Here is a 26,118-nt window from a genome sequence, read left to right on the forward strand (position 1 = left end):
AAAAAAATATTTATTTATTTGGCTTCATCGGGTCTTAGTTGCAGCACCGACTAAATGCATCATGTGGGATATTTCTTTGTGGACACAGGTTCTCTAGTTACGGTCCACCAGCTTAATTGCTCCTCACCATGTGGGATCTTAGTTCCCTGACCAGGGATCAAACCGGTGTCCCCTGCATTCCAAGGCACATTCTTAACCACTGGACCAGCAGGGAAGTCCCAGAACTGTTTCAGCTCTCTATCCCTAGGAAGCCGCCTCTGCCTTGCTTCTGAAAGGCTCCATTTCCTGAGTCTGAAGGGTCCCTTCCACTGACTGGAGACAGAAAGGGAAAAGGATCTTTTGGGATCTTGGCCTCAAGCCTTCTTTCTTCCCAGAGCAGCCCCACACTGGGTGCCTTTAAGGCTGTGTCTAGGAAGACACGTGGGACACATATTGTCTCATTTATCTGATGCACATCAGAAACATCACATCTTTCATTGCACAGGAAGAGCTGAACGTTCTGTTAACACAGAGCCCACATCTATCTTGGCTTACCCGTGACTCCTCATGATTTTTGCATGGGGCCTTGCAATGTAACAGATGCTCAGAATAACATTTATTTACTATAAGTGCCATTTGTAACTGATTAAATATAGTGTAGTGGTCACCTCAATGAGAAGTTGGTCCTCCGACTTTTGTGCTAGAAGACAGCTTCCTCGCATAACTTTGATTCAGTGAAACAGTTGGATGGGATGATCAGTCTGACTCATTGCCAAGCTTAAGAATTATGGGTATTGAAGAGAAGTGGTTTGATAGCTGTCAGGTGTAGACATATACAAATTGTGTGTTTCCTCCATTTCCCCCCTCTTCTGTCCCTCTCTTTTATTTTTGTGTGGTGCTTCGTCCCTGTGACACTTTATGGACAAAAATGATGTGAGGATGGGAAAGAGAGAAGCCCCACAGAAATTAGAGATTGAGTTACGCAAGGCAGCCTTTCATCCCTTTCTGTTATTTTCCCCTCGGGGTGGCTCTTTTGAAGCCTTGGATGATAACAGTTCATTATTTTCATGATATTCCATTTACAGAGTTCATGGACAGACTATGTCCTTACACAGTATATTTTTCTGCTTGGCTCTTGTAAAGTTTCTACTTAGGGAGTTTTCTTTCTCCTGTTTGCAAATCAAAAGGCCCAATAATACCATCAAAGCATATAAGAAATAAAATGGACCCACTGGCTTCACTTAGTTACCATAAGGAACAAAGTTTCATGATTTCCATCACAGTTCATGGCCAATTCTTCTGCGAAGTTGCTTCCTTCCAAAAGAAATTTGTAGAGATGGCGTGCAAGCGTGCATGCTCAGGTACTCAGTCATGTCCAACTCTTTTTTGACCCTGTGGACTGTAGCCTGCCAGGCTCCTCTGTCCTTGAGATTCTCCAGGCAAGAGTACTGGAGTGGATTGCCATAACCTCCTCCAGGAGACCTTCCTGACCCGGGGATCAATGTGGGGGTCTGCCTGCCTCTCCTGCATTGCAGGAGGATTGTTTACCAACCGAGTCACCTGGGAAGCCCTGGTAGCCATTGGTGTAACTCAGAAATAGAAATAAAATGGAATATTATACAGCGACTAAATTGTATATGTTCTGGGTGTTCGTTGGAAGGAATGACGCTGAAGCTGAAACTCCAATACTTCGGTCACCTCATGCGAAGAGTTGACTCATTGGAAAAGACTGATGCTGGGAGGGATAGGGGGCAGGAGGAGAAGGGGACGACAGAGGATGAGATGGATGGATGGCATCACTGACTCAACGGACATGAGTTTGGGTAAATTCCAGGAGTTGGTGATGGACAGGGAGGCCTGGCATGCTGCGATTCATGGGGTCGCAAAGAGTCGGACACGACTGAGCAACTGAACTGAACTGAAATTGTATATGTAAAGAAATATTTAAGACCTATGGAAATGTTCATTATACAATCTTTTATTTTAAAAAAACAGGAAACTGCAAAAAAAAAAGGCAGAAAATATGCAAGCACGTGAAAGAAAATGTCTAGCAGTGTCTGAACTGTTTTGAAGAAAAGGTGATTATTGTGGAGTAAATGTCTTTAATAATAATTTTTTAAAGTTCAGAATGGGACCTCAGAACCAGAGGCTGTGGGCTGGGACTACCTTTTAGAAATTAGTGGAGTACATTAGAGTCTGATACTGTGCTTCAAGAAGCTGCTCGGCAGTGGTGGGGCTGTCTTTCCTCATCCCCGGCTGCCTGGCACGTTGACTTGGAAACTGTTTAATGGATGCGTAAGAAAAAGAGGACCCGCGTTCATTCCCCCTAAACTCGTTGAAGTTCAAGTGCGGAGGAATAGCCGCGTCTTGCCAGAGGAGGAAATCCGAGTCGAGTCGAACGAAGGACTGATAAAGATGTCCCTCGTTAGCCCTGGGAAGCCGGCACCGGGCACGACGTGAACCCCGTCGGACTTGCCGACGGCGGCCCTTCCCGAGGGGCCGGCCGCGCCCGCTGGAAGGTGGGAGGCGGAGTCGCCCGGCTTCTGGGAAGAGACCAAAGGAATGAGTAATTGGAAATTCTGTAACAGAGACCCTTCTCCCAAACCCTATAGACCTTTCACCCCAAACCCCCTGCCGGGAAGCAAGAGGACGGGAGACAGACGCGGCGGAGGGAGAGTCACGTTCCGGAGAGGGAAGTGAAATAAAGAGGGCGGCACCCGGGGGGACCTGTGCGTCATTGAGGGACCGAGGAGAAGCGCGGGCGCACGGGGTGGAAAGGAGAAGTGGGAGCGAGAAGCCGGAGGGGGCGGGCGCGCAGCGCGGGTAAGGGCGCCGCGCAGCGCCCGAGCCTCCTGCCTTCTCCGGCCGCGCCCCGGCCGCCCGCAGCCTCCCGGCTCTAGTCCGACCCGCGCTCCGGATCCGGCCGGCGGAGCGCGCCCTCCGCGCGCAGAATGTGGCCGCCGACATGGCCCCGGCCCCGGCCTCGCGCGCCCTGGCGCTGGGCGCTGGCACTGCTGGCCCTGGGCGGCGCGGGGCTGTGCCACGCCAGCCCGCAGCCTGGGTACCCCGCACGGCCCAGCGCCAGAAACAAGTAAGTGCGTGGCCTCTCCTCGCCCCCAGGACGGCCGAGAGCCGTGGGCTCCCACCCACCCCTCCCCGGTCTCCCGCAGGACCCCACGCTGCCCGGCAAAGGCGAGGAGCTGCAGCCGGGGTCCTCCCTCGGGCTGCCGGGGAGGCGCCTCCTCTGCGGTGGAGCGCGCTCCACAGCCGGAGCTGGGCGTCCCGGGCGACCTCGCCCGCGCCCCCAGCGGTGCCGCGTCCCGGACCGTGAGGCGCAGGGAGAGCCCCGCAGGGCAGGGCGATCAGGAAACTCCCCGGGATTGACTGGGGCCCCTGGGACGTGGGGAGGAGGGCCCTTCTCGTCTTTGGCGGATTAAGGTGCCTGCTCTCCAAAGGTGCACCCGCGCGCCCTCCACATGTCGGCTGGTTCCCCTCCCGCCTCCGTGGGGACCACGGGCTCCCTGACCCTCGCTCGGTCGGTCGCCCTGAAGGCTCGTTCCGTCTCTCCCCCGCCTCATTGTTCTCCGGGTTTATGCCGTGCCCTCTCCCCGACTCTCCTTCACCCCAGGAACTGGTGCGCCTACATCGTGAACAAGAATGTGAGCTGCTCGGTGCTCGAGGGAAGCGAGACTTTTATCCAAGCTCAGTACAACTGTGGCTGGAACCAGAAGCCCTGTCCGTCTGCACTCACGTAAGTCGTGGAGTGGAGGGGCGGGCGGGGCGCGCCGGGCCCGGGTGGGGGCAGGGGTGGGGTCGGATCTCTTGGCTCCAGCGGCTCAGAAAATCTCTTCCAGCGGATGAAAACTCAGACGCTGAAAAGTCTGAGCACTGAGCAGGGTACCAGGCTCTCCGGGGTATTCGAGGCTGGAGTGAGCGTCCGGGACGCGCCTGCCTTGCGGTCAATCGCAAGGCAGAGGAGGGGACGAACAAAGCCCCCCACCCCCATTCTCTCTCCCTCTCTTTTTCTTTCAATTTTATTACTAACATAAGGCAGCTGGACCTAATTAGATCCATATTGTGTGTTCTGGGGCACGGAGAAGATTCCAAAATGTATACTGCTAAAAACTCTTATGAGTAGGATTAGCTGAGAGGTTTGTTCTAGCCAGTGTTCTAAATCAGGCGTTTTGTCCAAATGTCCCCATAAAACTGACCTCTTCCAGGTGTTGTGTATCTCTAAACCAAAGTCCCCAGTAACAACCCGCTTGAAAGTGTGCGGTTGTTGTTTTTTCAAGTTAGATTTGGGAGATTCCGCTAAGTGGTTGTCAGGAGAGAATGGTCCTTAAAGAGGAGGGGAAGGATTAATCTTTTTGCTCATAAAGATTTCACTGTCTTAAAAAAACAACAAGGAGGAAGCGAAGCAGCAGAGGACAGATTTTGTTACATACATCAGCCTCATTCAGTTGTCATCTGGCTAGTCTTTGTGTTTTTGTGTAAGTCAGATATCAGAGGGTGAGCTGATGTGAATAAATGGCTGTAGGCGATGCATGGGATGGTTGAAATTAATTGTTTTCTCCTAAGAATAAGTTGTTTGTCTTAGAGCACAGTTGTCTTTACAGCAAAGAGTAGCCAGTGGGCGCATCTGTCTCTGGCAGAGCGAAGGGACAGACAGGAACTTGTGCTGCAGGAAACCTTATTCCAGAAGGCAATGGGGGTAGGGATTGAGGGGGGGAGCTTCAGGCTGTAGTTGGGATCATCCCAGGTGGGCTGTGGCGAGGACTGAAGGAAGGGGTGCGTGCGTGCCAGGTCACTTCAGTCGTGTCCGGCTCTGTGCCACTCCGTGGGCTGTATGTAGCCCTGCAGACTTCTCTGTCCATGGCGTTCTCCAGGCAAGACTACTGGAGTGGGTCACCATGCCCTCCTCCAGGGAATCTTCCCCACCCAGGGATCGAACCAGGGAAAGGATAAGTCCTATTAAAAGCAAAAAAACCACCACCCCCATCAAAACAAAAAAAACTTAGACTCCCCACTGCCGTACACAGAGCATCGGTTTGACATTGAATTGCTGGCTGTCACGCTGAGTTGGGTAGCCCGTCAGAGGGGCACAGTGTTCTCCTAATGCCTGTGTCTCTGGTTGCACAGGGCGTGGAACACAGCACTTTGCAGGTGTTTCTGATAAGCCCAGGAGCCCTAGTTGCTGCTCACAATTCACAGGTGTTCTTCATGATTGGATCCTTAGGACTTGAGACCCGTGGAAGTGAAGGTTCTTGGGAAACTCAGCCTGGAGTTATGCAGAGGGGGCTTTCTGGGTGGCATGGGATAGGCGGGCCTGGAGGCCCATTGACAGGCTCGAGTGGGGAGTGCGGTTTAGCCACTGGTGACTGTCGAGCATCATGGGAGAAACAGGTAGGAGGCATGCGGACTTGACAGAGTCAGAGCAGAGCTGAGCTGTTTGGGGCGGCGGAGAGAATGGAGGGAGGAGGAGAGAGAGAAAAGCCAAGACTTTGGAGGAGGAAGTGCCATCTTAGAGAGCTGGGGAGGAGAAGCCCAGGAGGTGGAGGGGTCCAGAAAGGCCAGGGCTCTGGGGCAGCAGGAGGAGGGGGATAGGCCTTCTGCTAATGCAGAAGGAGACAGTTCCAGGCCGGGGGCTAGGCCTTGTAACTTGTGTGAGATGCAGGGTGTAATCCTGAGGAAACCCCTTTACCCGAGAGTCTAAAGTGTTTCAAGGGTTTTTGTGGGGAAAGGGAATTGGTAGTAGCCAAGCAGGTGAAGCCTGGTGGCCCTCAGACTGTGAAGAATCCGCTTGCAATGCGGGAGACCAAGGTTCAATCCCTGGGTCGGGAAGATCCCCTGGAGGAGGGCATGGCTACCCACCCTTCTTCTTGGCTGGAGAATCCCCGTGGACAGAGGAGCCTGGTGGGCTACAGTCCATGGAGTCCTCACAAAGAATCGGACATGACTAAGCGACTGAACACTTTCACACTTTAAAGCAGATGAAGAGCTACTTGGAAGACTTAGCAGGTTTTAGGACAGAAGTGAAAAAGCCGAAGGGAGAGACTGAATTTGCCCTGAGACTGAAGGAAATCAGAGGGAGCCAAGGGTTCGGTGGGGAAGTAAGTCCTGCAGTAGGAGAACTTCTGAGCTGGACGCTCAGCTGCTGCGGGCTCTGGGGACTTGGCACGCATGGGCTTCCAGAAGGTTTAGCCGATGCTCAGTTTGCATATACAGAGACTTTGTTTCCAGATTGTGAATTTGGGCGTCGTTCGTGTGAAACTGGAAGTGGAGAGGGTTTTGTCTGATACACGCGCGTTGGGAGTAAGCACTTCCCTGACGGTGTAAAGAACCTTGTGTCAGGCGCCATGTCAGGGCTGTTTAGTCCGTACATGAGTTTACTGCCCACCACGGTCCTTCAAAATGAATACTGTTGTCCCCATTTTTATCAGTGAAGACTTGAGGCAAGAAGTCCCTGACCTTCCTGTGGTCCCATGACACGGTAGTGGCAGGGCTGCCAGGAGACCTGGCCTTTGTGGACAGGCCTCTGTCCCTGTAGCATGAGAGAGAGTGCGAGTGTCCTCAGTGGCTTCCCTGGCAGCTCAGTGGTTAAGAACCAGCCTACCAATGTGGGTTCAATCCCTGGACTGGGAAGATGCCCTGGAGAAGGAAATGGCAACCCAGTCCAGTATTCTTGCCTGGAAAATTCCATGGACAGAAGAGCCTGGTGGGCTGCAGTCTATGGGGTTGCAAAAGAGTCAGACACAGCTTAGTGACTAAACAAAAGCAAAATAAAACAACAACAAAAAATCACTTTAGTACTTGTAGAGTATTCAACTACTAAGAGGATCCCCACCTTCTTTCATGGGAGGCAATTCCCGCGTAAACGTGAGTGAGCGTTGTTGGTCCACGTACGAGCTTGTGCGTGTGTGTCCATGCCTGTGTGCCTCACTCTCTTTCCTGGGCATCATTCGCAAGGAGGCCGTGGACCTCATCATTTTTCACACTGTCTACCATGCTGTGCGGTTTGGCTCTTATTTTATGAAAACACTGGCCAGTTTGCTTCCTTTGTTTGGTTTGTTAGGCTGGTTGTTGAAAAGATGCTAATTAGGGAGGCCAGACTGGTGGGGCTTGAGACTGGTGGAAAACCACCCCTGTCCCCCTGGGCTCAGCGACCACCCTGAGACTTGTCACTGGGGATGGAGTTAAAAGTGTGCTTCCAGAAAAACCTTTCAAAGCTCATGCTAAATACTTGGGAGGTGGTGATACCATTCTTGTGTACGGAGAATGGTTAATTACTATGAAGACTTCTCTGTCACTAGGAATTTGAAATCAGGGCTCTCTCTCTGTTGGGTCTGTGTCTCTGGTACACTCAGTGTGAGGAGGGGTCCGGGTCTCCAAGGCACAGGACCGTGTTCACAGACACTGCTCTGTCTTCCCTAAGCTAATTCTTGAGGGTGGCTGATCTGACTCAAGGAGGAGATAAGAGAATTTATCTGATGCCGATTATCCAGTGAGGAGGGAAGGGCAGCTGCTGTGGACTCTAAAGCAGCATAAAAGCTGGGCAGTGGCGATTGATCGTTTGCTCTGAAGATGAGTCTGAGGACCATTCCCCACTCTGAGATCATTGTTCAACTTTACACGTTCATGTTAAGAAAGGCATAAATCTTCTAAAATTTCATCGTATTGCAGAGTTTTCTGATTCACTGTAAAAGCCCTTAGCAGTTCAGCCTGTTTGGTAGATGGTCACTGTTGCACACATATATACACCTCCGCACTTAGGATGGTCCCAGCAGATCCGCATCTGAGTCTGGGGTCTCTGTAGGACACCTCAGCATGGAGAGAGTCTGTCTGGTCCTAGACTGGTTTGAGGGACTTGCTTTGGGAGACATAGGAATGTGGGAGACTTGGATCTCTTTCTGCAGGGTGGGGACCGGGCAGGTTGACGGCCTTGGCAGGCTTGATACAGTGGCCAGGGCTGATTTCACGAGACACTCTTCTTGGAGTGCATTCTTGTAAGGGGATGAGTCCTTTTATGTTCATTATCTTCCGTCTGTACTGCAATCCCTGGACGTTATCCCCCTTTTACAGGAGGGCATGTAGTCAGGAAGTAGTGGAGCCTGGGAACAAGTCCAGCTCTGTTATTTCTAAGCCTTAGGCTCTTCCCATCCCACACCCACACAGCCCCTTGCTGTCTAAACCCACACTCAGTGATGAGCACCCCAAGGGTGTGTGTGGTGTGTGTGTGTGAGTGTGCCTCCATGTGTGATGGTATGACCCTGGCAGCCCCATTATGATGGGAGGGGACAGTGAGGGTCTGAGCTCTCGCAGAGCCCCACCCCCCACAACAGGGGTTGGCCATGCTGTGTGTACTGCTGGTGGAAAACAGCACTGTCTTTCTTCTCCTGGCTGGACTGGGCATTGTTCCTTTCATGCATCATTCATGCCTCATGGCAGCGATTCTAGAGAGTTCCATCACCTCCCACTCAGCTGGGCTAAGCTGAGTGCTGTTAGTATTTGAGGCGTTTGGGGGTGTCCCATGTGCAGAGAAACTGCCTTGCTGGTAAGGACAGGGAGGACCCCAAACGTAAGGCAGGGTTTTTCCTCTCTATTCACTGCCGTCTGACACTGCAAACTGACGGGTTTATCAGCATCTGCCCAGCCTAGCCCCTACCCACTCCTTGGGTGTGTAGAATTTTGGTGAAATTTTTCCTATTAGCTCTTTTTTTTAAAAAAAAGAAAAACACTCAGCGGTTGGGACAGGGAGCTGGGTGGGGCCAACTCTAGGAGCCTGCACTGCTGTGATAACACAGATGCAAAATTTTCAAATTTCCCCCAGGTGTGTGTTGGTGCTGAGTTTCCAGAACTCCTCTAATCCTTAGATTCTAGAGGGAGCAGATGGTCATTCATTTGAAAGAAAAGTTTTCTATTAGGGAGCAATCTCAGCCAGGAAAAGCTTAAAAAGAAAAAAAAAAAAGGACTTGAGATTGAGGGGAAAAAAATGAGGGCTTACGTCTTCTAGAGCCAATTCTACGTTTCTCACATCTCCAGGAACAGGATTCCTTTCAAGTCAAACTGTGCCTTTTGTGTAGATAGCTCTGGGGGAATATTTCTTCTTTCTGGGTTTTGTTTGTTTGTTTCCAAGATTTCTTGATTTTTGACTGTGCTGGGTCTTTGTTGCTTCACATGGGCTTTCTCTGGTTGCGGTGCGAGAGCTTCTCATTGAGGTGGCTTTTCTTTTTGCAGAGCACAGACCCTGGAGCGTGGGCTCAGTGGCTGTGGTGCACGGGCTTAGTTGCCCCTTGGCATGTGGGACACTGGGCCAGGGATCGAACCCATGTGCAGTGCATTGCATTGCAAGGGAGATTCTTATCCCCTGGATCACCTGGGAAGTCCCTTCATTCAGTTTTTTAACCAATGTTTTGAGGTCTGTTGGCTGTGACAAGCCCTGCTCCTTGGTACGAGGAGGGACCTTGTTATCATGAGGGACCCCAAGTCCAAACCCAGGAGCACCCGCACAGAGGCACCCAGAGCTTTGCCTGGTCCCTGCTGCGTCCCCCTCTTCCGGGCCCCATCCTCAGCAGCCTCTGGTGCTTCCCCAGGTGCATCAGACCTTCCTTTCTAGCTGCCTCGCTCTTTTCCTTCGTTTCTAGTAGATACGATGCTATGTTTGAAGAGCCCTTTGGGGTTCCCAGGAGAAGGCAATGGCAACCCACTCCAGTACTCTTACCTGGAAAATCCCATGGGGCGGAGGAGCCTGGTAGGCTGCAGTCCATGGGGTCTCGAAGAGTTGGACACGACTAAGCGACTTCAGTTTCACTTTTCACTTTCACGCATTGGAGAAGGAAGTGGCAACCCACTCCAGTGTTCTTGCCTGGAGAATCCCAGGGACGGGGGAACCTGGTGGGCTGACGTCTATGGGGTCGCACAGAGTCGGACACGACTGAAGCGACTTAGCAGCAGGAGCAGCAGTTGGTGTTCCCAAAACATTTTCACATTCATAATTTTATTTTATTCTCATCACAAGCTCAGCCAGGAGATTAAGCAGGGAAGAGACTGGGGTCTTGGAAGAAGAACTTTGTACTTATGGGCTACACTTTCCACCTTTTTTATCTTGGAGAAAAATGAATAGAATACACACAGAGGTTGTGGCTTTAAGGAAAACAGTTGGCCTTTTGTGAAGCTTCATTTAATTCCCGTTAATTAGTCTTCCTCCACGGATCTGTGATTCCACCAACACTTGGTCAATGAGTTAGAATTCTGATGAAGCCAGAAAAGGGGAAACATGGCAGGGTGGGGTGGGGACAGGTCAGCGGGCCCCTCACGTAGTCCCTCAAGGCTGGCTGGGTGTGGCCGACGCTTCTGGGAGAGGAGATAGAAGATGCAACTTCTGGCCTCTGCTCTACCAGCGCCAAGCTGTGTGACTTCAGGCTGGTCACTCAACCTCTCTGAGACGCACTTCCTCAGCACTACAGGGGAGGTGACGGCTGTGAGGCACAGTCACCAGCAATGTCTAACAGACACAGCTTGTTCTCCCTGTTTGGAGTTGTCGCCTCCTCTTTAAAGGCTCTGAATTCCCTAACAAGTTAGAGAAAGGCTGAGATGCTAAAGAATGAAATAAAGACATACAATGACCTAAGATGACAAGAAAATGAGACAGTTTAAATCAATTTGTAAATGTGAAGTTAAACCCAGAGGTTGCTTTGGAAGCAGAGCAGTCATGGAGTTTTTTTTGGAAAAAGCACAGGAGAGATTACGGTCAATTTAAAATAGGTGCTTTGGGCTTCCCTGGGGGTCCAGGGGTACGAGTTTGATCGCTAGTCAGGGGACTAAGATCCCATGCGGTGTGGCCAAAAGTTTTAAAAAATAAAAATAAGTGCTCTGGTTGCTGTGGATGTTGGTTCCTAGCTCTGCAGGTGTTTGGGTGCCTGTGGCAGGTCCATAGAGAGGAGTCAGCTGAGTGTTCCAGGTTGCCTTCTCTGAACCCCAGTCGTGTTTCGTCCAGCCAGGAACACGCGGTTTTAATGCTCTGCTCTGAGAAAAAAACAAAATCCTCTTCTTCATGTTGGGAATATTAAGATGTTACTCGTGTTTACTGAGTGAACGATGAGGCAGGTACCGCGCATGACAGTGAGCTGCTGTTTTACATACTGTTTTCAAAAACCAAAAACTGACAGGCTGCCAGTGTTCAGATGACTTCCAGACTGTCACCCAAATGTTCTGATTTATTGTTGGCTACAGGACTGTTTCACTGCCCAGAATTAACTGCTTCCGTGCTTGATGAAGCCGTTTTCTGGGCTTAAAAACAACAATGACCCACTTGATAAAATGACACAAGCGTGACTCTGCCTGATGAATGATTTTCCTGGGAGGATCTGGAGAGGAACAGAGTGGTTTTCAATATGCTGGCAGTTCACGTGGGAGGAGAAATAACGCAATTATTAAAACGAAGCTCACCAACAAGTTTTCTTCCTTCCTTCCTGTATTAAAGTGGTGATGGGTGCTGGAAAAAAAGGGAGGTTTCCAACTAACCAAATTCCTGGTTCGAAAATGCTGGAGAAGCAAACTGCTATGGGTGTGTCAAGATCCAGCTGCTCTTTTCTTTTTTTTCCCCCCACATAAAAAAATATTAGGAGATTATGGGATACGCCTAAAAATTATTCTTTGCAGCATCAACCTTTCAGGACAGTATGCTTTCCTGAGGATTTAATTAAAAGAAATTTGAGATGCATATTTAGATGAAGTCTTCTCAAGCTGATCATTTTGATGAAAGGGAATTGGCTGTGAGACGTCTCAACTTTTCCCTGACTTCTCCCATCTTCTCCCACTTTTGTGATTGTGTGGGCCTCATTAGGTTATCTTTGCTGAGATTTGTTCGCAGCTCATTATGAAGTGCCAGAGAATTCCCTCCTGCTTCCAGCTGTTCGCCTGCGTTTGCCCAGCACGGATGCTGTTAAAGGATCATGATATAAGGGCCTAGATTTTTTTCTCCCTAAACCGTGGTGGTGAAAATGCCACTTGTTTTCTGCTAACTGAAGCTTTTCCACATATCTTGAAAGTGGAGCCTGAAAGCTGTGGTAGAGATTGCAACAGAACCCAGGGTTGGGGCCGGTTTCACAATCCAGCCTTTTGCGAGGGATCGTTTCACCAGTAAAGTGGTTCCCTGGCTCTAGGCAGTTTCAGCCCTAAGAACTCTGACACTCAGGGGCCGGGGGCAGGGGGCGGGGGAGTGAGGGGAATGAGGGCCTTGGGCAGGGAGGGAGGCATCACAAGCCCGTCTGGATGTATTGAACATTCCAGAAGCTGCTGTCCTGATGGTGCTCAGGCCTGACATATACACCAGGTGGCCCACCCCAGAGATGCCCCAGCTGTCATCTGCTGGAGCAGCAGTGTTCCAGGACCACAGCCCAGGGTCAGGGCCTGGCCCCATTGTGATAAACCATGGGCCCATTCCCATCCCCACACATTGCATCATCTTCTGGCCACTCTCAAGGTATCTGGGAGTCGTTTGGTTGCATCATGGCAAAAAAACAACTAGTGAGATGAAACGCAGATTCCTTGCTCACTGGCGGAGCAGGAGGGAGGGAAGGCAGAAACACCATTCACCACTCATGTCCGGAACCAAATTGCAAGGTGCCCGCTGAGCCCTCCTTGGCAGAGTCCACGCTGGGAAAGAACAGTCCCAGTGAGGAGTCACTCTTTGTCATATTTTTTAAACGCTCATTTACGTCTTTGACATTTTGTGTTATTTTACGCAAAATGGCAATTTGAAGATGAAAAAGAAAATTCTATTTTGAAAAAGTTTGTTTTCCTTAATCATTGGTTCATGCCACCTGATGCAAAGAGCTGACTCACTGGAAAAGACCTTGATGCTGAGAAAGATTGAGGGTTAAAGGAGAAGAGGGCAGCAGAGAATGAGATGTTTAGATAGCATCATTGACTCAATGGACATGAATTTGAGCAAACTCTGGGAGATGGTGGAGGACAGAGGAGCCTGGCGTGCTGCAGTCCATGGGGTTCAAAAACAGACATGACCAGCTTTCAAAAGTACAAAAATAGATATTAGGGCTGAGTTCCCAGTAGAAATAAAGCAATTGGTTGTGTGTTTGAAAAGTAATCTGATACATTAAAAACAACAAAACTTTAGTTAAATCCTCATTTTGAAACTCTGAAAAAGACTTAATAATGCTGATTTTGGCTTTTTCTTAACTGAGATTTGTAATTGGATAGTCAAGACTGACAATTTACTTCGAAATGCTGATGAGATTTTAAAATACTCAAGTGCATAAATATATATAAAGTTTATATAGTACATAAAATATATGTATATATTATATATGTATGCTGTATGCAAAGCACACAAACAGCTCTACTGAGGTGAAATTTACATAAACTGTACAGATTTAAAGTTGTATGATTTAACATGTATATATGCCTGTGAAACCAACATCACAATTAGGATATTGAACGCCTCCATCACCCCCAAGAGTGACCTCACACCCCTTGTAATCCCTCCCTCCAGTTCCCCCCTACCCCATCCCCGCCGCACTCCCTCCCCAGGTAACTGCTGATGGGTTTGTATTTTCTAGAGATTTATGTCAAGTGTCATATGATCTGTACTCATGCATTAGGTTTTTTCATTCAGCTTGGTAATTTTAAGGCATGTCTGTGTTGTGCCCTGGATCCCTGGTCGATTACTTTTTATAGCCGAGTAGTATTCCTTTGCATGTGTCCACCACCATTTGTGTCTGGTGTTTGGAAGCTGAGGACTCATGGTAAAATACAGTGTGGAAACTCATTTATACTGATAGTAAGGGTACTACTCTGATTTTCCCGAAGACCAATTGAGACAGTAAATACATAACAGATGTCGAACACAGGATAAAATGTAATGGGGTAAAGAAACACAGGGCCCGTTTTGCCCCGGGGAGATGTTGGATTGAGGCTGCCTAATTAGCATACACCATTTCGAACTGGCATGAAGCTCAGTAGGGTTAAGTAGACTTATTATTTGAAGACTCTTAGTTCCTTGATTTCATTAAACAAATATTTTTGTGCCTGGCCTCCGTCTGGCCCAGGTCTAGGCCCCATGGGGACACAGCAAGGAACCTGACTTCTCTCTAGCTCTCCAGAAGTTCACGGCCAATAGGTGACATGAGACGTAAACAGAAGTATTTATGAAGCAAAAGGTAGGCGTGAGGGCTGCAATAAGAGAAGCATAAACAGCGGAGGATGTTCAGCGGCAGAGGAAATTGTTTCCAGCCAGGAGGAATCCGCGAGCTTGTTTGCAGGTGGTGACGTTCTAGCAGGGCTTTGAAGGAAGGTTCCAGCTAAAAAATAGATGCAGACGTGAGAGGACACCAGCCCAGCCCAGAGAGGACGTTAGCAGGGGCGGGGAGGAGGAGAGAGGGGAGAAGTAAGCCATGGGGCCAGGGGGAGGTCTGTTCCGGGCCTGGCCCCTTGGCGTATAGATGGTCATCGAATCCCTGGGTGTCTGTCCCAATGAGTCCTGTGTATGAGGACATCAGTCATCCTGGATTAGGGCCCACCCACCCTGATGCCCTCATGTTAACTTGCTCCCCTCTGTAAACCCCTGAATGCATAGTAAATGGCTTCAGTCATGTCCAGCTCTTTTGTGGCCCTGTGGACTGTAGCCTGCCAGGCTCCTCTGTCCATGGGGTTCTCCAGGCAAGAATGCTGGAGTGGGTTGCCATGCCCTCCTCTAGGGGATCTTCCTGACCAGGGATCAAACCCGCATCTCTTAGGGTTTCCTGCATTGGCAGGAGGGTTCCTTACCACTAGTGGCACTTGGGAAGCCCCTCACCTACAAATAAAGTCACATTCCAAGGTCCTGGGATTCAAACTCTGACATATATTTGGGGTGACAGAGAATTCAATCTGTAACCCAGGATTGGGAGTGTGGGTTCTATCATTTAGGCAAAGGGGCACCATGGAGAATTTTAGGTCAAGGACACCAACAGAGCTTCCAAATGTTAATCTGGCAATTTGTGCAAAACGGGTTGAAGAAAGGAGAGGATGGGTGGGGAACAGCGAGAGCGGCTCTGTTGGGAGCCGGGCCGGGTTCCCTGGTGGAGCTGAAGCAAGTGTGGTGGGAAAAGTGGGTCTGGCTGTGAAGGGATGAGCAGTGACCAAGATGGAATGGCCAGGAGGCCTCTTCTCCGTGCTTTGGGGTGAAGAGCTGTCTCTGAGCATGTTAGTCCATTGTCGATGGTAGGGATTAAAAAGCATTGTACCAGAGCACCAGATTTGAGCTCCCCGCGTCATGCAGCAAATTTCCATTGGCTATCTAATTTTACACAGAGGGGTGGGATGGAGTGGGAGGGAGTTTCAAGAGGGGGAGACATACATATACCTGTGGCTGATTCACAAGGATGCTTACTCCTTGGAAGAAAAGTTATGATCAACCTAGATAGCATATTCAAAAGCAGAGACATTACTTTGCCGACTAAAGTCCGTCTAGTCAGGGCTATGGTTTTTCCTGTGGTCATGTATGGATGTGAGAGTTGGACTGTGAAGAAGGCTGAGCGCCGAAGAATTGATGCTTTTGAACTGTGGTGTTGGAGAAGACTCTTGAGAGTCCCTTGGACTGCAAGGAGATCCAACCAGTCCATTCTGAAGGAGATCAACCCTGGGATTTCTTTGGAGGGAATGATGCTAAAGCTGAAACTCCAGTACTTTGGCCACCTCATGTAAAGAGTTGACTCATTGGAAAAGACTCTGATGCTGGGAAGGATTGGGGGCAGTAGGAGAAAGGGACAACAGAGGATGAGATGGCTGGATGGCATCAAGGACTTGATGGACAGGAGTCTGAGTGAACTCTGAGAGATGGTGATGGAACGGGAGGCCTGGCGTGCTACGCTTCATGGGGTCGCAAAGAGTCGGACACGACTGAGCGACTAAACTGAACTGAACTGACTGTGGCTGATTCATGTTAATATATGGCAGAAACCAACACAATATTGTAAAGCAACTATCATCCAATTCAAAATGAATTAATTTAACAACAACAAAAAAGGACCATGACTTGGGTTGTTGTTTAGTCGCTCAGTTTTGTCCAACTCTTTACAACCCTATGGACTAGAGCATAGCAGTCTTCCCTTTTCTTCACTATCTTCCAGAGTTTGCTCAAACTCGTGTACATTGAGTCAATGATGCCATCCAACCATCTCATCTCCTGTCACCCCCTTCTTTTGCCTTCAATCTTTACCAGTATCAGGGTCTTTTCCAGTGAGTTGGCTCTTCACCTGAGGTGGCCAAAGTATTGGAGCTTTACGATCAGTCCTTCCAATGAATATTCAGGGTTGATGTCTTTTAGGATTGACTGGTTTGCTCTCCTTGCAGTTCAAGGGACTCTCCAGAGTCTTCTCCAACACCACAGTTCAAAAATATCAATTCTTCAGCACTCAGCCTTCTTCATGGTCCAGCTCTCACATCTGTACAAGACTACTGGAAAAATCATAGCTTTGATCTTGTGAGAAAAGGTGAATTTTTTTATGCACTGTCTTTTAGAGGTTGTGGCAGAATTTGCCTTTATTCACAGAAGGATCAGTACCTCATTATTCATCACCTTTGATCAGGAATCAACTCTAATCTTTCATGTGGGCAGTTGGGTCTATTATTATAGAAGTAGCCCAGAGGGTTAGTCTTACTACAAATTTTTACCTTATGGTAAATACAATAAAATAACTGTATATGTCTTGTCTGATATGACTGGTCTCTGCTGAGATGCCCTAGAACAGAGCCTGTTGCTCTGGGTCATAGACATCTGTAGGCTCCCAGTAAGTATGATTGATCCATAGTAGATACTCAGGGAAAGCCATCGTGTGGTCCTGGTGGGCACCCAGAGGATGTTTGCTGAATGAATGGATGAAAGAGAAAGCATGTGAATTGTTTTATTTATTTCTTTTATTAAGACTATATATTTTTGGAGCAGTTTAAGGTTTACAGCAAAACTGAGGGGACAGTAAGGGGATTGCGCATGTTCCCCCGCCGCCCGCATATACCCAGCTTCCACCAATATCAGCTTCCCCCCGCCAGAGCAGAGTGTCTCTTACAGTTGATGAACCTGCACTGGTGCATGACAGTCATCCAAAGCCTATGGTTTGCATCAGGCTTCATTCTCAGGGAGAGAAAGTTTTCAGCCTGTTTTTCCTCCCATTGTGAAGACTCATGTGCTGAGTTTGGTTTTCATGTTTCAGGCACGGAGACCATAAGTTTGAACAACTGGCCATGGCTTGTGTTTTTAAAATGGAAATCGTGGCATGCACAGACTTTGAAATGATTGTTACAGATGAGTGAAAATGCAGTGGCTTGCAGCTAAAACGAAGGGTTGTGATAGGATAGATTCCCGTTAAATCAACCAATGTAACAATGTGTGTTGTCATTTAGATTCCTGAGCTGGTCATCTCAGCGTGAGCTTTAAAAGCTTTTTACCAAGGTGTAAGCCTCTGTTGTCTGTCTGTGTGAAGTATGATGGAGCTTTGATTTGGGGAGGCTTCATGTTGTCGTTTAGTCACTCATTCGTGTCTTACTCTTATGGACTGTAGCCCGCCAGGCTCCTGTGTCCATGGAATTCTCCAGGCAAGAATACTGGAGTGGGTTGGTATTCCCTTCTCCAGGGAATCTTCCCAACTTAGGAATCGAACCTGTGTGTCCTGCATTGCAGGTGGGTTCTTTATTACTGAGCAACCGGGATGGCCCAGAGTTCATGTACACAGCTCTAAGGAATGCTTTGGTGTAATTGCGAGGATACAGTAATCAGAGATAAGAGTGCGTTTTGAGAAAGTTAAATACTGAAAATATAGGGAATTATTTTAAAGATTATTCTTGTGACAGAAATTCCTTGAAAATAGCCTGCTGATGTATTTTATTTGCGATAAAGTAAATTGCAGTGACGTCTTGGGTGGTGGGCCAGCCTAGCGCCTGGCTTATTATGAGGATGAGAATTACTACTCAGACCATAGATCTTAGTTGTTTTATATTAAACAAAACAAAATAATGCAATCTATGTTATTTTTCTTAAATGAGTTTTAAAGTGATGGACAGCAAGCTGCAGCCCCTCTTCACCACCTCAGAGTCTGTATATTTGTCTCCCTCTCCCTTCAATTTACAAGAACCGTGATGCCCCAAAGCGTTTCTCCAGGTTGCTACACCCTATCATGCTACAGCCCCTGCATTCTTGGGTTCTGGGCTGGTTTTCTCAGAAAAACATCACCCCTCAAATTCCTTAAGAAAGGACTTCTCTGGTGGGGCAGTGAATAAGAATCCATCTGCTAGCGCAGAGAGATGGCTTCAATCCCTGGTCCGGGAAGATTCCACGTGCTGCAGAGCCATCAAGCTGGTGCGCCACAACTGCTGAGCCTGTGCTCCAGAGCCCGTGTTCCTCAACAAGGGAAGTCACTGCAGTGAGACGCCCGTGCTCCACAACTGGAGAGTAGCCCCTGCTCGCCACAACTAGAGAAAGCCTGTGCAAAGGAACTAAGACCCAGTGCAGCCAAAAATAAATTAATTTTTTTTATTTCCTTAAGAAAAAAATCAAGTTCCACATTCCAGCATGAGCACGAGGATTCAGTGAAGACTGTAGCAACACAAGCAGCTTGGCAGACATGGCAGATGTTTCCAACCTTAAAATCCACTGGCCACTCTAAGTCTCCTTGGAGTAAAATTCCTCCTCACTTTTTTCTCCTCCATGGCCTCCATCACCCCTTTCTATTTAACAGCAAATAAGCGAAATTCTTCTTTCCTTACCCCTGGCCCTCTGCTTGTCTGCACCTTCAGGCTGGAGGCGGGCTGGCTGTGGCACCATCTTCCAAAGCAGAATTCTGCTCCTTCTAAGCAGAGGGCAGTTGACTGTGAATGTCTTGACCTCGTTTGTCTTAAGTGTGGATTTGAAAATCATAAAGTAGCACTGGCGTCACCTGGACAGTGTGAGAAATATGAAACTAGGTTGTAACACTTGGTTCTTCTCCCCCACAGTGTGGTCATAAATTAGAAAAGAAACACAACCCATGTTTTCTATTTCCAGATTATTTTTTTAAACTGAGAATGAATTGCTCCCCCCCCAAAAGAACATATTTTTATATCTGTGGAGAAACTCCTACTGTCTTAGGATTTTCTGAGCTTCTAAGTGACTTCCACCAAGTTCCAGGTGAGGCATCTTTAAGAGCTTACCACCATCCATGGTCTTCATCCAAAGGTCCAACATTGACTACAGATGGGGTATCGTAGCCAGTTCCCCTTTTGAATGGAAAAGCAATACAGTGGTCCTTTGGGCTCCACAGGGAATTAGTTCTAGGACATCCCATGAAACCAAAATCCATAGATGCTCAGGTCCTTTATGTAAAATGGTGTAATACTTGCATAGAACCTACACACATCCTCCTGTATACTTTTAATTGTGTCTGGATAACTCATAATACTGCATAAATGCTATGTAAGTACTTAGAGTAGCTGGGTGCGTGACACATTCATTTTGCTTTTTTGAAACTTTCTGGAATTTTCTTTTCCATGAATGCTTTCTTTTAAAAAAACTTATTTATTAATTTTTGGCTGTGCGGGGTCTTTGTTATTGTGCGGGCTTTTCTCTAGTTGCGGCAAGCGGGGCTACTTTCCAGCTGTGGTGCCTGCGCTCCTCATCGCGGTGGCTTCTCTTGCTGCAGAGCACAGGCTCTAGGGCTGCAGGAGCCGCAGCACGTGGACTCAGTAGTTTTGGCTCCCAGGCTCTAGAGCACGGGCTCAGCAGTTGCTGCTCCAAGGCATGTGGGATCGTTCCAGATCAGGGATTGAATCCACGTCTCCTGCATTGGCAGGCAGATTCTTTACCATTGAGCCACCAGAGAAGCCCTTCCATGAATACTTTCAACCCGTGGTCGATTGATCTGAATGTACCGAGAACACCTGGTGGGTAGCTGCAAGGAGAAGGGCGGCTGCAAGGGGGAGAGGGCAGCTGCAAGGGGGAGAGGGCAGCTGCAAGGGGAAGGGCGGCTGCAAGGGGAAGGGCGGCTGGCAGACATGGAAGCTGAGAGAGAAGAGAAAGCATGGAGTGACCAGAGCTGAGGGAGGGAGGTTGCCAAACAAGACAAAGGACATGGAAGAAAAGCTTTCGAAATTATTGTGACTTCTGCAGGAGAATTTGAGGAAATCATGCTTCTTCTTTTAAAAAAAAGAGGAAATAATCAAAAGAGTTATTCAGCGGCTCTGAGAAGAAAGATCTGGATTTCTGAACCACAGAAAATCGCCCTTGGGCCAAGCATCACGCCAAAGGCTGAGGCTGCAGCTGTTCTTGTGTCCATACCGTGGGAACCTGGGGGCTGTGCACACGGGGAGGGGTGGGGTGGAGGCCGCCGCTCTCTGGTCCTGACTCCAGGAATCAGGGGACGGGGTGTGGCTTTGAGAAGTGGAATCATATAGACTGTAGTGGGAAAAGCAGCCTGCTGAAGCCTTGGCCCTTCCCCAAAGAATTTCTTTAGGGTATTGTGGGCCTTTATTAATGTTGGATTATTCAGCCTCCGGAAAGCTGGGGCTGCACTTGGGCCTTGTGGGCCCCCCACACTTGCTGGCCACTACCCAACTGTGGACTGGTGTTCCATCGTATATTTCCCCGAGTGAAGAAGTTAAGCTAAGAATGTGGACTCCTTGGAACACACGTATAAGCTGTATTTCATGCTGCTGGGCGCGCCCTGCACTTGGAGATGATGTCATTTTTAGCAATGAGAGTCTGCTCTGAGGGAAAGCACCCCCGCTTTTATAGTAAATCTGAAAATGACACTTCACTGTCAACTGCAACTGAGTCGGGACAGCCTCATGGCTGAGTCACTGGACATTTCTCCAGTCGACTTTGTCTAAGGCACTTGTTCTGTCCTCAGGGTTAAGGGTGATCAGTTGTGGAAAACTTTTACTTATTTGCTGTGTGATCAGAGCATAAAATAAAGAGGATTTTAGGGTTTGAAATCTAACCTGCCATCCTAAGTACCCAAAGAAATTACTCCGAGAGGAAACAGGAAAAGAAATAGCTTACAACTGTGGTTTCTCCAGCAATTATCAATATCAGTTATCTCAGATATGCAGACGATGGGCTTCCTGGGTGTAGTGGTAAAGAGCCCACCTGCTAATGCAGGAGATAGAAGAGACCTGGGTTCAATCCCTGGGTCGGGAAGATCCCCTGGAGAAGGGAATGGCAACCCGTTCCAGTATTCTTGCCTGGAGAATCCCATGGACGGAGAAGCTTGGCGGGCTACAGTCCATGGGGTCACAGAGTTGGACACAACTGAAGCCACTTAGCACATGCAGATAACACCACTGTTATGGCAGAAAGCAAAGAAGAACTAAAGAGCCTCTTGATGAAGGTGAAAGAGGAGAGTGAAAAAGCTGGCCAACTCAACATTCAAAAAACAAAGATCATGGCATCCAGTCCCATCACTTCATGGCAAACAGAAAGGGAAAGAATGAAAACAGTGACAGACTTTATTTTCTTGGGCTCCAAAATCACTGCAGATGGTGACTGCAGCCATAAAATTAAAAGATGCTTGCTCCTTGGAAGAAAAGCTATGACAAACATAGACAGTGTATTAAAAAGCAGAGACATTATTTTGCTGACAAAGGTTCATATAGTCAAAGCTATGGTTTTTCCAGTAGGATATGAGAGTTGGACCATAAAGAAGGCTGAGCACTGAAGAATTGATGCTTTCGAACTGTGGTGTTAGAGAAGACTCTTGAGAGTCCCTGGGACTGCAAGGAGATCCAACCAGTCCATCCTAAAGGAAATTAGTCCTGAATATTCATTGGAAGGACTGATGCTGAATCTGAAGCTCCAGTACTTTGGCTACCTGATACGTAGAGCCAGTTCATTAGAAAAGACCCTGATGCTATGAAAGATTGCAGGCAGGAGAAGGGGACGACAGAGGATGAGATGGTTGGATGGCATCACTGACTCAATGGACATGAGTTTGAGCAAGCTCTGGGAGATGGTGAAGGATGGGGAAGCCTGGCGTGCTGCAGTCCATGGGGTTGCAAAGAGTCTGACAACTGAGCAACTGAACAACAGCAAGTATCTCCTTTGTTTTGGGAAAGAGGCAATCTCCAATATGCACACCTTCATTTTCAACACATTGCTTTGGTCTAAGAGCTGCAATTTAAGAAATGTACAAAGCTATATTGTAATTTGATTTATTATTTTTAAAATTATTTTTTGGGTGGCTGTGCTGGGTCTTTATTGCTGTGTGTGGGCTTTCTCTAGTTACAGAGAGCAGAGGCTAGTCTTGAGTTGTTTTGCTTGGACTTCTCATCTCAGTGGCTTCTCTTGTTGTGTAGCATGGGCTCTAAGTTTAAGAGCTCAGTAGTTGTGACACACGGGCTTAGTTGCTCTGAAACATGTGGAATCTTCCCAGACCAGGGATCGAACCCATGTCCTCTGCATTGGGAGGTGAACTCTTAACCACTAGACCACTAGGGAAGCCCTGTAATGCAGTTTTAATTAGGGCTCACCAATCTGCCTTCGAGATCCATTAGGTACATTTTGTATTTCAGAAATATATTTGCCTAAGCCTTTTGACTTTTAAAACTTAGATCGATCCACCTAAGGAGTCAAGTAAAATATTTAGCATTTCTTTTCTTTCATGTTATTAATTTCTCCATCAGTTCAGTTCAGTTGCTCAGTCGTGTCTGACTCTTTGCGACCCCATGAATCGCAGCACGCCAGGCCTCGCCGTCCATCACCAACTCCCAGAGTTCACTCAGACTCACGTCCATCGAGTCAGTGATGCCATCCAGCCATCTCATCCTCTGTCATCCCCTTCTCCTCCTGCCCCCAATCCCTCCCAGCATCAGAGTCTTTTCCAATGAGTCAACTCTTTGCATGAGGTGGCCAAAGTATTGGAGTTTCAGCTTTAGCATCAGTCCTTCCAATGAATGCCCAGGACTGATTTCCTTCAGAATGGACTGGTTGGATCTCCTTGTAGTCCAAGGGACTCCCAGGAGTCTTCTCCAACACCACAGTTCAAAAGCATCAATTCTTTGGCGCTCAGCTTTCTTCACAGTCCAACTCTCACATCCATACATGACCACTGGAAAAACCATAGCCTTGATTAGATGGACCTTAGTCGGCAAAGTAATGTCTCTGCTTTTGAATATGCTATCTAGGTTGGTCATAACTTTTCTTCCAAGGAGTAAGCATCTTTTAATTTCATGGCTGCAGTCACCATCTGCAGTGATTTTGGAGCCCCCCAAAATAAAGTCTGACACTGTTTCCACTGTTTCCCCATCTATTTCCCATGAAGTGATGGGACCAGATGCCATGGTCTTCGTTTTCTGAATGTTGAGCTTTAAGCCAACTTTTTCACTCCTCTCTTTCACTTTCATCAAGAGGCTTTTAGTTCCTCTTCACTTTCTGCCATAAGGGTGGTGTCATCTGCATATCTGAGGTTATTGATATTTCTCCCAGCAATCTTGATTCCAGCTTGTGCTTCCTCCAGCCCAGCGTTTCTCATGATGTACTCTGCATAGAAGTTAACTAAGCAGGGTGACGATATACAGCCTTGACGTACTCCTTTTCCTATTTGGAACCAGTCTGTTGTTCCATGTCCAGTTCTAACTGTTGCTTCCTGACCTGCATATTGGTTTCTCAAGAGGCAGGTCAGGTGGTCTAGTATTCCCATATCTTTCAGAATTTTCCACAGCTTATTGTGATCCACACAGTCAAAGGCTTTGGCATAGTCAATAAAGCAGAAATAGATGTTTTTTCTGGAACTCTCTTGCTTTTTTGATGATCCAGCGGATGTTGGCAATTTGATCTCTGGTTCCTCTGCCTTTTCGAAAACCAGCTTGAACATCTGGAAATTCACAGTTCACATATTGCTGAAGCCTGGCTTGGAGAATTTTGAGCATTACTTTACTAGTGTGTGAGATGAGTGCAATTGTGCGGTAGTTTGAGCATTCTTGGGATCTAATTAGAAATGTGTCATGTAGCAGAAAAAGATGAGAATTGTGATAAAAATTTGTATTGGAGTCTAGTTGATTTACAATGTTGCTTTAGTTTCTGCTGCACAGCGAAATGAATCAGTTATACATGTACATATATCCGCTCTTTTTTAGATTCTTTTCCCATATAGACCATTGTAGAGTATTGAATAGAGTGCTGTGCTCTACCATAGGTCCTTATTAGTTATCTGCTTTAGATAGAGTGGTGTGCATATGTTAATCCTGATCTGTGGGTGATGTGCTTTAACCTGGAAGAAGGCTCTCTGGTTTCTTCACTCACTCTCATGTGGCGGGGTGGGGGCCGCTTTTCCCAATGTGGACAATCAGCATTAGATGGAACATGGGGATCAGAATCACTTCCCTAGGCTATCTTGTCCGTACACATGGTTTCAAATGGCCGACTTTTGGATCATCCGTGGACACAGTGGACTTGGACGGGAAGTACTTCTTCTGCTTGTGCAGAACCCCTTTTCCTTCACATAGTTCTGAAATCCCTTCCAGCTTCAAACTCTACAACCTCCATAGTATTTACTTTCGGCAAACTGCTAATTCAATAAAAAACTCAATTATTCACTGATTGGTAGGACAGCAAACAAACAAACAAACAAACAAAAATCTGTTTGTCACAGGCAGGTCCTAGAACATCAGTCCACTGTCTTGGCCATTTCTCAATTGGAAAACCGGGGCCCGACTTTATAAAAGTGAATTACTCTGTGAAAAGGAAATTGTGACCCATGCCACAACACGGGTGAGCCTCAGGTGAAGGGGATCAGGACAGACCACCTCGAAACCTACCACTTTGGCATACTGATTATTCTGAGCTGAAAGCTGTTGAGAAACCACAGAGACAAGACCTTTCTTTTGAAGAAAATAAAAGTTCCTGATGACTGTGCGGGGTCCCCGTTGCCGCATGCAGGCATCGCTGGTTGCGGGGAGTGGGCTTCACAGTGCGGCGGCTCCTCTTGTGGAGCGCGGGCTCTGGGATGTGTGGGTTCCGTGGTTGTGGCCACAAGCCGAGTTGCCTCACGGCATGTGGAATCCTCCCGGACCAGGGATTGAACCCATGTCCCCTGCATTGGCATGTGGACTCCCAAGCACTGGACCACCAGGGAAGCCCGAGACAAGACCTTTCTGAAATCCCCATTGATGCCCCGAAGCAGCACCTGTACAGGGATGAGAGGAGGGAACCTTACCACCAAAGGCAGAGAACAGCACCGGCAGGAGTCTGCCTAAACAAACCTCACTAAGGCGGCCCTCAGCACCTGTTCCTTTCCTACCCGTAGCCCCACAATTTGTTGCTCCTTGAAGCCTGAACTCTCTTTTCTCTGTCTGGTGCCTTCTCCACAATTGATCACCTTTTGTTAAAATGGTACCTAAGGCTCTGAGTCTAACTGCTACTTTGAGTTTTCACTTCTTTCCCATGAGGCCGTCTGGGTACATAAAAATATTAACATCAATAAAATTTGTATGTCTTTTTCTCCTGTTAATCTATCTTTTGTCAGTTTGATTCACAGGCCCCAGGAACAAATATAAGAGGGTAGAAAGTGTTAGTCCCTCAGTCGTGTCTGACTCTGCAATCCCATAGACTGTAGCCCGCCAAGCTCCTCTGTCCATGGGATTTTCCAGGCAAGAATACTGGAGTGGGTTGCCATTCCCTTCTCCAGCGGATTTTCCCGACCCACAGATTGAACCTGAGTCTCCAGCATTGCAGGCAGATTCTTTACCATCTGAACCACCAGGGAAGCCCCATAAAAGGGTAGAAGAAAAGTTTTTTCCTCTCCTACAAGGACATTATGCTAAGTAACACAAGCCAGTTACAAAAGGACAAATACTATGTGATTCTACTCACATGGTGTACCGAGAACAGTCAGATTTATGGAGACAAGAATGTGGTTGCCAGAGGCTGGGAGGTGGGGGCTGGGGAGTTAGTGTTTAATATGGGTGCAGAGTTTCAGTTTAGGGTGATAAAATGTTCTGTAGATGGTGTTGATGGTGGTGGTGATGTTTGTACAACATTGTGAATATACTTGTGCCACTGAACTGTGCTGTTAAAAATGGCCAAGACAGTAAACTGGGGGTAATGTGTATTTTAACCACAGTTTAAAAAAAAAAAGTGGAATTGCTGTGGCCAGCCTAAACTGCTCTGTGGAAAACCTG

The 26,118-nt window shown here is 47.9% G+C and overlaps 1 protein-coding gene across 1 annotated transcript in view; it reads left to right on the forward strand.

The window, feature by feature from the left end:
* The window catches only part of EMILIN2 (elastin microfibril interfacer 2), a 58,820-nt gene continuing 35,248 nt past the window's right edge, over positions 2,547 to 26,118 (forward strand). Inside the window, exons 1-2 of the mRNA XM_018039475.1 lie at positions 2,547 to 3,070; positions 3,608 to 3,730. Of these exons, the coding sequence (XP_017894964.1) occupies positions 2,931 to 3,070; positions 3,608 to 3,730 (263 nt within the window). The 5' untranslated portion in view covers positions 2,547 to 2,930. The remainder of the gene's footprint in view (positions 3,071 to 3,607; positions 3,731 to 26,118) is intronic.

This window comes from Capra hircus, chromosome 24 (genome assembly GCF_001704415.2).
Source record: "Capra hircus breed San Clemente chromosome 24, ASM170441v1, whole genome shotgun sequence".
Taxonomy (NCBI): Eukaryota; Metazoa; Chordata; class Mammalia; order Artiodactyla; family Bovidae; genus Capra; species Capra hircus.